The following is a 14,494-nucleotide window of genomic DNA, read 5'->3' on the forward strand; positions in this document are numbered from 1 at the left end:
ATTCACCCAAGGAACTTTAGTTACTAGAGAGTTTCGGTCGGACGGTTTTTCACGGGACACATTTCCGGCGGATGAGGAGATGCTGCTCCGTTATTGATTGAAGTAAAGTCCGAATGTCATTAAAACAGTTAGCTCCATATTTTGACACTTCTTCCACTCCAGTCCTTGCACGCTACACCGCTACAACAAAGATGATGGGGAGAAGACGCTGCCGAAGGTGAGCCACGTAAATAAGACCGCCCACAAAACGGCGCATCCTGAAGCGACTGTCAGAAAGCGACTTGAAGATGATCTGTAAAACATCATCTATGCAACATTTTGACCAAATAACCACCATTACATGTTATGTAGACCACAAGGAAGTGTTTTACATTCCTTTAATGCGCTTTATATATGAAAACAGATCGAAAATAGACCATTCATTGGCAGTGCGCCTTATAATCCGGTGCGCCCTATGGTCCGGAAAATACGGTACATTAAAAAAAAACATCTATCCATGCTAATGTTGTGTATGTTTCACACATGTATTGGATTACATTAGATGGCGCAGGTGTACCTAATGTAATGTTGCTTTGACAAAGTAATTTGAGCCTGAGACTGCTAGTCTGCACCATACTGATGCAGAATGAGTCCAACACCAGCCAAAAATGCTAAAATGATATCTAAACCATAAATATAGGGAAAAGCTGATGCTGGTGTGTTGGACGTTGAAGCAGCTGTAAAGATATACCACAGAAGTCCGCTCTACTCGGTAAATGGTGTATGTAATCATTAAAAGTTGTTTGTGGTACATTCTATTGTATTGTTTTTATATAATATTTCTTATCTAAAAGTTAGTATTTCTTTTTAAAGGGCATGTTGAATGTTTAAATTGATTTAAGATATATTTTGAGTTAAGAGCTCCGTCACAGAACCAACTAAGCTTGTGCGTTGAGGTACTACTTTAATCATATTTCTTAGCTGCTGAAAAGTTGTTGACTATATACTCTTGGAGAAAAGTTTTTTTTTATCACCATTATCTTAAAATTAGCTTCATGAATTGTTTGCTATTTCTGAGCAAACTGTGCACCTGTCCAGGTCATATGTGTGTGTGAGTGGCAGGAAGAAAAGCTCCGAATATAGGACGGCCCATCCGTTCAGACATTTTTTGAAGAACAAATAATAGCGTCTAATACTCGGGTCAATACGGTGTATTCAGCAAGTAACATTTTATGTCAGCGTCCCCAAAACATTTGCCATCAATTTGGTTCTGTTGGGGTTGATAAAATTAATAACATTTATGGATACCTTCACATGTTTTTTTATAGTGCATTAGTGCAATTTATATTCTTCTCGCTTGTATTTTAGATATTAAATCCTGGACGGCAGATAATGTGTTAAAACAAAACATGACGTTTAGTCATCGGCCCTGAGAGAAAACACATACACTACAAGTGCACTTGTCTTTTAATTATTCCCAAAGTCATGACACACACTCCCTGGATGGCATCTTTCCGTTTTTATGGACACTGTCTATGGAACAGCTTACCAGAGAACTTCAGGGCCTCAGAGAACGATCATTATTTTAAGAGCAGGCTTAGACTCACCTTTTAGATTTGGCTGTTAATTAATATTTATTAATTTTATTTCAGTTTATTCTCATTTTTTATTCGTACTAGCTTTTATTGTGTCAATTTATTATATATTTACTGTACATTGTTGTCTGACCGGTCTTCCTCTCAGGGAATACAAGTCACTGGTCAATCCCAAATTCTTTCAGATGACATGTATGCTGAGTAAGAAGGACCATCAAGACAGAATAGGAATATTATCAAGTTTTACTAAAGCTTTAAGAGACCAGTCCTACAGTCTGTTAATAGCGGCATCTATCTATATATGATAGTATATATCTGTATCATGAATCAATTTAAGTGGACCCCGACTTAAACAAGTTGAAAAACTTATTCGGGTGTTACCATTTAGTGGTCAATTGTACGGAATATGTACTTCACTGTGCAACCTACTAATAAAAGTCTCAATCAATCAATCAATCAATCAATCAAATCTAGAAGCGGTCTGAAAATCAAACGGGAAGAGACAACTTATTGAATACGAAAACAGCCCCCACCCTGCCTCGTTGTTCTAATACAGATAAGATAAGAAGGGAGGACTCCAACTCCCAGCTCTGACCAGGTCAGTGGCCTTGTGGTTAGAGTGTCCGCCCTGAGACTGGGAGGTCGTGAGTTCAAACCCCGGCCGAGTCATACAAAAAAACGAAAAAAAATGGGACCCATTGCCTCCCTGCTTGGCACTCAGTATCAAGGGTTGGAATTGGGGGTTAAATCACCAAATGATTCCAGAGCGTGGCGCATTTTGCTGCTCACTGCTCCTCTCACCTCCCAGGGGTGAAAATGAGGATGGGTCAAAGCAGAGGACACATTTCACCACACTAAGTGTGTGTTAAGTTAAAGTTAAAGTACCAATGATTGGTACTGGGAGGTGAGGGGAGCAGTGGGCAGCAGCGGTGGCCGCGCCCGGGAATCATTTTTGGTGATTTAACCCCAATTCCAACCGTTGATGCTGAGTGCCAAGCAGGGAGGTAATGGGTCCCATTTTTATAGTCTTTGATATGACTCTGTGTGTGACAATCGTTGGAAATTTAACTTTAACTTTGTGTGTGTGTGTGTGTGTGTGTGTGTGTTTTACGTCTGTAAACCACTTTGTGTTGCATTTTTTTATGTATGAAAAGCCCTTGAAAATTATGTTTGATTTGGTTTGATATAATTAAAATTTTAGTCCTGATAACCACTTATCAGAAACATTTGCAACATTTTGACACTAATTAACATTTCTAGCGGTCCAATAGTTTTCAGAGTGGCCTCGTAAAAATGGATTGAATCATATTCTTTCTTTCCTGCAGGCATACTTGCCAACCTTGAGATCGCCGAATTCGGGAGATATTTTCAAGTATTTCTTATATATATATACTATATATATATATATATATATATATATATATATATATATATATATATATATATATATATATATATATATATATATATATATATATATGTATGTATGTGTGGGAAAAAATCACAAGACTATTTCATCTCTACAGGCGTGTTTCATGAAGGGTTTCCTCAATCCTCAGGAGATTGAGGATTGAGGAAACCCCTCATGAAACAGGCCTGTAGAGTTGAAATAGTCTTGTGATTTTTTCCCACACATACATATTACGCTCTACCACGGTATCGAGCACTATTTTTTGGATAATCTAATTAAGACATATATATATATATATATATATATATATATATATATATATATATATATATATATATATATATATATATATATATATATATAAACTCATTCGGCCACCGTGTTCAATGGAGAAGTCTGATCTACAAAATTTGCAGGCAGCATACCCCTTCCCCTTCGAACTGTCCTGGATGAACTGCAATTATTTTTTCCAATCATTTTGTAACTTGCAAGCGTACTTCTTCTTCTTACTCGTCGTCGCCATGTCTCTTCTTCGTTCTTCTGCTTCGTCTCTGTTATGTTTTTGGACATTACTACTTGCCGTAGTTTTGAAGCAATACATGATGGGAATATGGATGTTGTGTGTCAGTGTATTAACGTGCCGGCTGGAATAAACACACGCTGAGAAATAGCTCCGTGCCTGCCTACTTTATGGGTTATGGATAAACCTACGGATAACAGAGACATACCGTATATCAGGGGTCACCAACGCGGTGCCCGCGGGCACCAGGTAGCCCGTAAGGACCAGATGAGTAGCCCGCCGGCCTGTTCTAAAAATAGCTCAAATAGCAGCACTTACCAGTGAGCTGCCTCTATTTTTTAAATTGTATTTATTTACTAGCAAGCTGGTCTCGCTTTGCCCGACATTTTTAATTCTAAGAGAGACAAAACTCAAATAGAATTTGAAAATCCAAGAAAATATTTTAAAGACTTGGTCTTCACTTGTTTAAATAAATTCATTATTTTTTTTACTTTGCTTCTTATAACTTTCAGAAAGACAATTTTAGAGAAAAAATACAACCTTAAAAATGATTTTAGGATTTTTAAACACATATACCTTTTTACCTTTTAAATTCCTTCCTCTTCTTTCCTGACAATTTAAATCAATGTTCAAGTAAATGTATTTTTCTTATTGTAAAGAATAATAAATACATTTTGATTTAATTCTTCATTTTAGCTTCTGTTTTTTCGACGAAGAATATTTGTGAAATATTTCTTCAAACTTATTATGATTAAAATTCAAAAAAATTATTCTGGCAAATCTAGAAAATCTGTAGAATCAAATTCTTATTTCAAAGTCTTTTGAATTTCTTTTAAAATTTTTGTTCTGGAAAATCTAGAAGAAATAATTATTTGTCTTTGTTAGAAATATAGCTTGGTCCAATTTGTTATATATTCTAACAAAGTGCAGATTGGATTTTAACCTACTTAATCAAAATTCTAAAATTATCTTAATCAGGAAAAATTACTAATGATGTTCCATAAATTCTTTTTTAAAGTTTTTCTCTTCTTTTTTTCGGTTGAATTTTGAATTTTAAAGAGTCGAAATTGAAGATAAACTATGTTTCAAAATTTAATTGTCATTTTTTTCGTGTTTTCTCCTCTTTTAAACCGTTCAATTAAGTGTAAATATCATTAATTATTAATAATAACATAGAGTTAAAGGTAAATTGAGCAAATAGGCTATTTTCGGCAATTTATTTAAGTGTGTATCAAACTGGTAGCCCTTCGCATTAATCAGTACCCAAGAAGTAGCTCTTGGTTTCAAAAAGGTTGGTGACCCCTGCCGTATATAATAATCTCCTTTTCAGGTGAGAGAAGACGCTAAAGGCAGCGCCTTTAAGGCATGCCCCCAATATTGTTGTCCGGGTGGAAATCGGGAGAAATTCGGGAAAATGGTTGCCCCGGGAGATTTTCGGGAGGGGCACTGAAATTCGGGAATCTCCCGGGAAAATCGGGAGGGTTGGCAAGTATGCCTGCAGGATACTTCATTCATTTTTTCTGCCTATCCTGTCCCTGCTTGCATCCATTCTCCTCGCATTTACTTCAATGACTCTCCTCTGTGTGCATTTGCCTCTAAACACATACACAGGTGGAAGTAGATACTGTAGGAGTCATGAATGGACGGATGTACTCATGTACATGTGTAGCAGTCAATGCAAGTGAGGGGTCGGTGAGGAAGGGGGTGGGAGTGACGGAGCATGTGTTGGTGAAACGGATATTAAAATATTCCTTAGGCGTGGAGATAGCTGCGATCAAGGGAACAATGGAGCAAGATAATGAAAAGAAGAACAAAAGTAGTCCCCGTGTGTGGTGTATGCAACCCCCTCACCCCGCAGAACTCCCCCCATCCTCTATCCTTCCTTGTCTCCTTCTCTGCACTCATTTACATAGTAATCATGCTGAACTCTGCATGTGGGCTTCAGATGGACACATGGGTAGATGGATAGATAGCGAGATGGACAGACGGATGGATAGATGGATAGAAAGAAAATTACATGGATAGATGGAGAGTCTTTGGATGCAAGTGCATGTGTTTTTTTTTCTGCCTTGCCTGATGAACAGAGGAGGTTGTCCTGGCAACGTGATGAGACGCAGATATGCAAATAAGGCAGGAGGGTGAGCTTACACACACACACACACACACACACACACACACACACACTGCGGTACGAGTGGAGCTAATTTCACACATACGTCGTGCTGAGGCTGCAGCAAAAGTGTGCGAGTGCATGCCTCGTTCATACAATTTCTTTCCCTCCTTTCCATTCACTTCCAAATAATGCGGCCCCTGACTTTATTAACTCACCGGTTGGCCCGATCCAGGGCTGGAGCAGTAGATGGTGTACTTGCGGATGATACCATTTGGTTTATGAGGGGGTAACCAGGACACCACGACACTGCTGGCAGAGGAGGGCACAGCCTTGATGCCAGCTGGGGGGCCAGGGTCTGCATCGGAGAGAGAAAGCGAGGACACACGGAGTACAATGTCAGCACAATAAAGAAGCAAAGGTTTTTAGTTTATTTATTTTATTTTATTTAGTTTATTAAGGATCCCCATTAGTCTACACCGCAGTGGAGACTATTCTTCCTGGGGTCCAGGCAAAAAACATCACACAATCACAAAACAAAAGATTAAAATGCAGTACAACATGATCAAATAATAAAATGTTGTAATACAAAAATAGCAACAACAAAGAACCAAAAAAATAATAATAACTTCGAGTTTACATAATATTGTTCATACCAAAGATAAAAAGAGCAATATAAAAATAGATATATATATATTTTTGCAAAAAAAACAAAAAAAACAACAACAATGGCCTAAAATATATACATTAGTGTACCAAAGACAAACAGTAAGTGATGAAAAAAGTTCCATCCCCCATTTTCTACTGCTTGTCCCATAATCAATAAAATAGTCAATAAAAACAGTCATGACATTAGGTGCACTCTAAAAGTCTGCTGTTGGGCGTTAAACCACATTCAGTACCCTTACATTCCTATCTTAGTCAATTTGACATTGCAATTACAACATTTTAATATATTTTACAGCTGAATAATTTCAGGGGAAGAGCATTAAAATGAACCATGTACGTGCCGCAGGGGGTGGAGCTTTGACCATTTCACTAAGGCAGGAAGCCTCACCCACTGCTCCCCTCGGGCAAAGGTAATGATTAGGGTGATGTCCCGATCAAAATTTGTGGCCTCCGTGTTTTGGCCTCAGATCTGATTTTTTTGGCTCGAGACGCAGACCCGATCCTATTTGGAGGCCCAATCCAATACTTTGACTATAATAATAATACTAATAATAGTAATTAGAGATGTCCGATAATATTGGGCTGCCGATATTATCGGCCGATAAATGCTTTAAAATGTAATATCAGAAATTATCGGTATCGGTTTCAAAAAGTAAAATGTATGACTTTTTAAAACGCCGCTGTACGGAGTGGTACACGGACGTAGGGAGAAGTACAGAGCGCCAATAAGCCTTAAAGGCACTGCCTTTGCGTGGCGGTCCAATCACATAATATCTACGGCTTTTCACACACACAAGTGAATGCAAGGTTTACTTGGTCAACAGCCATTCAGGTCACACTGAGGGTGGCCGTATGAACAAATTTAACACTGTTAAAAATATGCGCCACACTGTGAACCCACACCAAACAAGAATGACAAACACATTCCGGGAGAACATCGGCACCGTAACACAACATAAACACAACAGAACAAATACCCAGAACCCCTTGCAGCACTAACTTTTCCGGGACGCTACAATATACACCTCCCCCCTCCCACCTCAACCCTGCACCCCCACCAACCCCGCCCACCTCAACCTCCTCATACTCTCTCAGGGAGAGCATGTCCCAAATTCCAAGCTGCTGTTTTGAGGCATGTTGAAAAAAATAATGCACTTTGTGACTTCAATAATAAATATGGCAGTGCCATGTTGGCATTTTTTTCTTGAGTTGATTTATTTTGGAAAATCTTGTTACATTGTTTAATGCATCCAGCGGGGCATCACAACAAAATTAGGCATAATAATGTGTTAATGCAACGACTGTATATATCGGTATTGGTGGATATCGGAATCGGTAATTAAGAGATGGACAATATCGGAATATCGGATATTGGCAAAAAAGCCATTATCGGACATCTCTAAAAGTAATAATAATATTAATGATGGATTACAATTTAAATAGCAATTTTTTAGACACCAAAGTAGGGTTGTATGGTAGTACCGCGATACTAATGAATCGTATTCGCTACTATACCGCCTCTAAAAAAAAAAAAAACGTCCAACCAACCCCCCTGTCTCCCCGTCATCGTCACGTCGTGTAATTGCTGGTTTACGAGCAGACGAGCATGTTCGGCAGCGCACAATCACGGAGTACTTACAAGCAGACACAGTGTGTAGACAGAAAAGGGAGAACGGACGCATTTTGGCTTAAAAACTAAAGATAAAGGTGAAGTTATAACACTGAAGCAAGAGGTGCTTTAAGACATGGCTAGCTAGCTAGCGGCTGAAATCCAGCCCCAGTCAGCAGTGTTTTAGCTACTTCTAAATCACTAATCCTCGCCTCCATGGCGACAAATAAAGTACGTAAGTATCATCCCTTCAGGACGAGGAATAGCTAAACATGCTTCATTACACACCGTAGCTCACCGGTGTCAAAATGTAAACAAACGCCATTGGTGGATCTACACATGACATCCACTGTAATGATACCAAGTACAGGAGCGTATCTAGTCGATACTACTATGATTACATCAATATTTTTTGGCATCACAACATCTTCTTTCGTTTAAAAAAAATATATTATGTTTATAAACTCAGGAAATATGTCCCTGGACACATGATAACTTTGAATATGACCAATGTATGATCCTGTAACGACTTGGTATCGGATTGATACCCAAATGTGTGGTATCATCCAAAACTAATGTAAAGTATCCAAACAACAGACGAATAAATGATTATTAAATTTTAACAGAAGTGTAGATAGAACATGTTAAAAGAGAAAGTAAGCAGATATTAACAGTAAATGAATAATTCATTTTCTACCACTTGTCCTTAATAATGTTGACAACATAATAGAATGATAAATGACACAATATGTTACTGCATATGTCAGCAGACTAATTAGGAGCCTTTGTTTGCTTACTTACTAATAAAAGACAAGTTGTCTTGTATGTTCATTATTTTATTTAAGGACAAACTTGCAATAAGAAACATATGTTTAATGTACCCTAAGATTAAAAAAAAAAAAATAAAGCCAATAATGACATTTTTTGTGGTGCCCTATATTTAGAAAAGTATCGAAATAATTTTAGTACAAGTACCAAAATATTGGTATCGGGACAACACTGTTACATTGTTTATGAGATCTCTGCTTCACTATATGTACTTTTCGTTTTTGCAAACCCTGTTCAAGAACCAATTAAGTTCGTAAATCGAGGTTCCACTGTAAAAGAATAGATGCATTATTAGGCGCATTTACGATATTTGTCTTTGGAGACAAGATGTGAGGGCTCAAAGTGGTAGCACTCTAAGAAGTATGGCAATATAAACACACTTACAGTGTGCACATATAGTCAGAAGGTCCTGGCAGGGCTAAGTCATGAATCATTGCCATTTCAAGCCTTTGCGGCGGCAAAGTCAACAATTGCTCTGTTTGCACATCTCCGCCGTAAACTCTTCCCCATATGCCGCACGTACAACTGAGGGCTAAGAGATCAGACGGATAATCTTGAACGTATGTGAGGAGGTTGCCCCTGGACACAGCCACGGCCCGCACCAGCCTCCATGTGGTAAATACTTGCATGCACGCATAGTTAAAGAGCTTGCTCTGCTACTAAGAACGGCGATAGGAAGAGAGAATAAAGACATGACATTTCTTAAAAAATACCCTGCCAGCCTGCCTCTTCCCTTGCCGGAGCCCTCAGGGAGAGAGCGGAGAGGCGGATCCGGATGTAATCCACAACCCACCAGTGTAAGCACAAAATTAATTCTCTCTAAGCCACAAAGAATTAATCTCTCTCTTGTACGCCGAGACTTGCACACAAACAATAGCCCGGTTTCCCACTAACACACTCATACGAATACACACTTAAACCCCCCCCCAACAGCTTCACATGCACAGATCCACACCCTTAGGCTTGTGGAACACACGCACACACAGACTTTTTGGCTTCTTAATTCTCATTAGCACTGGTAATGGCACATCAGAGCACAAAGAGGTTTTAATCAGCTACCTCATCCTTACAAAGACCCCCTAACCACAGCACAACTGTGCCTCCCACACTGCTGCTAAAACCCGTGGAAAAAGACTATAGTGGATCTATTAGTGTTTGAAGATAAAATCAAGGTGTGGACTTACAGTCTTCTCGGGTCTGGAGGTACAGGACTTTGCTGCGCACGCCATCGCCAGCCTGAGTGTAGGCCAGAACCTGGATGCTGTAGTTGGTGAACTTCTCCAAGCCTCTTAGCTCCACCTGCTCCTTGGTGGTGGTGATGTTCTGCATCTCACCCCACTCTGACGTGCATTACGACAACAGACAGATGCTTTTTTTAGTTTTGTTTTGTTTAGTGTAGGACCCTCAGCGCAGGTAGAAGTGGTAAACACACCTCCGTCCGGGAAGATCGGCCAAAAGACGACACGGTAACCCTTCAGAATGCCGTGCAGGGTCATCCTGGGGGGTTCAGCCCAGGAGATGACGGCCTCGTCCGACGTGACGGAGATGGCACGGACATTTTGAGGAGGCTGGCTGGGAACTGCAAGAAAAGGAGAACAAGTTAGACGGATGCATATTTAGTTACATCTAGTACAGCCTGCTTATTAGCGATTGAGCTGAATTATGCTAAATAAATAACAATTTACCAAGAAATTAATATTTTGTGCATTAGTAAAATAACAAAAAATATACAATTACAAATTGACTGTACATTTAAGTGGGATTTAGAAAATGAATGTGTTTATTAAGATTTATTTAGTCATTGATCTTTGCCTAAAATGCTCGACTCAAGTCATAATTATGTAATTTGTGGTACTTTAAAATAATAATAAAAAACAACTATCAACTACAGTCGTCCCTCGTTTATAACTGTTTATTGGTTTCTGATAAACGAATTTCCGCAAAGTTGGAATCATTAATTATAGAATCAAAATAGGTGTTTTAACATTATGAGAGCCTTCTAGACATGAAAAAACACCCTTTTGTCACCTTTGCACTCTTTTAATGCAATATCGCACTGCTTAGCCCAGGGGTCACCAACGTGGTGCCCGCGGGCACCAGGTAGCCCGTAAGGACCAGATGAGTAGCCCGCTGGCCTGTTCTAAAAATAGCTCAAATAGCAGCACTTACCAGTGAGCTGCCTCTATTTTTTAAAATTGTATTTATTTACTAGCAAGCTGGTCTCGCTTTGCTCGACATTTTTAATTCTAAGAGAGACAAAACTCAAATAGAATTTGAAAATCCAAGAAAATATTTTAAAGACTTGGTCTTCACTTGTTTAAATAAATTCATTATTTTTTTACTTTGCTTCTCATATTTTTCAGAAAGACAATTTTAGAGACAAAATACAACCTTAGAAATTATTTTAGGATTTTTAAACACATATACCTTTTTACCTTTTAAATTCCTTCCTCTTTTTTCCTGAAAATTTAAACCAATGTTCAAGTAAATTTATTTTTTATTGTAAAGAATAATAAATACATTTTAATTTAATTCTTCATTTTAGCTTCTGTTTTTTTCGACGAAGAATATTTGTGAAATATTTCTTCAAACTTATTATGATTAAAATTCAAAAAAAATTATTCTGGCAAATCTAGAAAATCTGTAGAATCAAATTTAAATCTTATTTCAAAGTCTTTTAAATTTCTTTGAAAAAATTTTGTTCTGGAAAATCTAGAAGAAATAATGATTTGTCTTTGTTAGAAATATAGCTTGGTCCAATTTGTTATATATTCTAACAAAGTGCAGATTGGATTTTAACCTATTTAAAACATGTCATCAAAATTCTAAAATTAATCTTAATCAGGAAAAATTACTAATGATGTTCCATAAATTATTTTTTAAAATTTTTTCAAAAAGATTCGAATTAGCTAGTTTTTCTCTTCTTTTTTTCGGTTGAATTTTGAATTTTAAAGAGTCGAAATTGAAGATAGACTATGTTTCAAAATGTAATTGTCATTTTTTTGTGTTTTCTCCTCTTTTAAACCATTCAATTAAGTGTAAATATCATTAATTATTAATAATAACAGAGTTAAAGGTAAATTGAGCAAATTGGCTATTTCTGGCAATTTATTTAAGTGTGTATCAAACTGGTAGCCCTTCGCATTAATCACTACCCAAGAAGTAGCTCTTGCTTTCAAAAAGGTTGGTGACCCCTGGCTTAGCCAATCAGTGGCCACGATACTCAACAGCGCGCTCTGATTGGTTTGGTCTCCTGTTGTGGCCAATACTACTGTAGTATTGATATTTTTAGTTCATTAAGCCATTTCTATACTTGAAAATGCCTAATTTGGAGCAGAAATGTTAGAGAATACGCTTGGAAAACAACAACAAAAAAATAATCTACGAGGTGGTGAAGCTGCAATATTTGTGTAGCGAGGGATGACTACAGTAAAAAAAAAAGATATACGGTGTGATTTTTTTGCATGGTGTGCAAAATTATTTTATTACTCTTTTTCCTAAAAACATTTTGATAACTAATAAATATGAACAATATAATTGTATAGGCTCCAGCATACACATTACCCTAATGAGGATAAGTGTTATACAACATGGATGGGTGGATAATATAATATACATTGTTTTTAGTATCTTTTCTTTCAGATAAAAATGGGTTGAAACATTTTTTTTTATAATTACACAATATACTGTACATATGTATAGTTTATATTTGAGGTGCTGTGTTTTATTAAGTGATAGATGCACCCTGTGGTTAATTGAGGCCCATTTTGTGTTAGACCACAGGCCACTATTTGAGAAAAAACATACACCAAAACAGACATTATGGCATTAGTTATTGTGGGGAAATATAATTAAAGGCTCTTTTGGGCCTATTATTCTGCACTGGTTTATATTATGCAAGCCAGCCATTACAAAGTAAAATGTGTGAATTGCAATTGAATAGTACATTTTCCCCATTTCTGCAGGCTCCCTGCAAGCTAGGACAGGATAAACACCACAAATAATTTTGATAGACACTGAAGGTTAATTACTGAAGCCCTAATTGGCATTTCCGTCGCAAACCTGGCTTGCAAAAGAATAAAACGCCTGCCCGCGGCTTAAATGTATGGGACCGTCTCTCGCTCCACAACAGACTCACTCTGTTCGCTCTCATCCAGGTGTCGCTTCTGAAGCGTCGGCCTTTCAGGCTTTGAATAACACGCAGTGTCGACGTTGAACAGAAGTTGACTTGTGCGCAAAAAGAGGGCCCAGGAAGAGAGGAAGAAAGCAGACCGAAGGACAAGTGGGCAGTGAAAGACAGTGGCTGGGCCAAGTCTGCCACGGCCGACATTCTGGGCCGGAGATGGAGAGGATGACGGATGAAGCGAGGAAACTGGGCTTTGCATGAATAGACCTTTGGGAAACGGTACTCGTAATCACATGTTTCAGTATGAGAAGTAAAGTTGTGCTACACCTGGGCAGCTTCATGATATTACAGTATTACTCAATGGCCCCTTCATTTGATTATTATCATTGTTTCCCAACAAACTGATGGAAAGCGTGTTTGGATTCAGAAGTCAAAGTGACAGTCATATATTCAAGTTCAACTAGTGTAGGATTTTAATTTGACAAAAATATAAGGCTTGGAATAGCTTGTTGCATCAGATATTATCATGTTAAAATCTGCATTTGCCAGCATTACATTTTTTTTCTGGCAAAATTGAAATACACTTGTTAATAAAGATGAAATCTTTCACTGATGCAGATCACTCACTGGCTATCGCGAGCCATTAAAATGACGTCTCAAGCAAAAAAACAGTGTCACCATTTTTCTATTTGCAGTAAAGTATTTTGCTATGTAAAAACAAAGATTGTAGATTTCACCATAAAAAAAAAAACTGGCAGTTCAGTCGTCAGAAATGTGCCATGAAAATTACAGCAGTACAGTTTTTCAATTTATAGTGAAGCACTGTAAAAATAAACGACCCTAGATTTTACCGTAAAAAAAAAAACTGGCAGTTCAGTCGTCAGAAATTTGCCATGAAAATTACAGCAGTACAGTTTTTCCATTTATAGTAAAGCACTGTAAAAAAGAACAATCGTATGATTTTACCGTAAAAAACCCAAAAACTGGCAGTTCAGTCGTCAGAATTTCACCCAAAAATAACAGAGTCCCCGTTTAATGATTTAGAGTAAGGCACTGTAAAAACAATGATAGCACATTTTATAGTAAATAAACCTGGTAGATCAGTTGCTAGAATTTGACTGTGACAATAACAGTGGTACCATTTTTCCATTTAGAGTAACGCACTATGAAAACAATTGTACGAAAATATTGGCACCCCTGCATTTCTGTTAGATAATGCACCACTTCTCCCAGAAAATTGTTGAAATTACAAATGCTTTGGTATTCACATGTTTATTTCTTTTGTTTGCATTTGAACAACACAAAAAAAATCCCCCAAAAAGCCAAATCTGATATTATTTTACACAGAACTCCAAAAATGGACTGGGCAAACTGATTGGCACCTTTTCAAAATTGTAAGGAATAGTTGTATTCTTAGCATGTGATGCTCCTTTAATTTTTAATTAAACTCACCTGTAGCAAGTCATGGGTGCTGGCAAAATAGAAATCACACTTGCAGCCAGTTAAAATGGAGAAAAGTTGACTCAGCCTTTGTGTTGTGTGTACCATGGAGAAGAGAAAGGAGAGCAAAGAACTCTCAGAAGATTTGAGAACCAAGATTGTGGATAAGGATGGACAATCTCGAGGCTACAAGTCCATCTCTTGAGG

The 14,494-nt window shown here is 37.7% G+C and overlaps 1 protein-coding gene across 2 annotated transcripts in view; it reads right to left on the reverse strand.

The window, feature by feature from the left end:
• Positions 1-14,494, reverse strand: part of dscaml1 (Down syndrome cell adhesion molecule like 1) — a 332,167-nt gene that overhangs the window by 47,019 nt on the left and 270,654 nt on the right. For both annotated transcript variants that reach the window (XM_062060149.1, XM_062060148.1), the window contains exons 19-21: positions 10,154-10,300; positions 9,906-10,061; positions 5,834-5,973 (exon numbers count right to left, since the gene is read on the reverse strand). In XM_062060149.1, coding sequence (XP_061916133.1) covers positions 5,834-5,973; positions 9,906-10,061; positions 10,154-10,300 — 443 coding nt within the window. The remainder of the gene's footprint in view (positions 1-5,833; positions 5,974-9,905; positions 10,062-10,153; positions 10,301-14,494) is intronic.

This window comes from Entelurus aequoreus, linkage group LG10 (assembly GCF_033978785.1).
Source record: "Entelurus aequoreus isolate RoL-2023_Sb linkage group LG10, RoL_Eaeq_v1.1, whole genome shotgun sequence".
In the NCBI taxonomy this organism is placed as follows: domain Eukaryota; kingdom Metazoa; phylum Chordata; class Actinopteri; order Syngnathiformes; family Syngnathidae; genus Entelurus; species Entelurus aequoreus.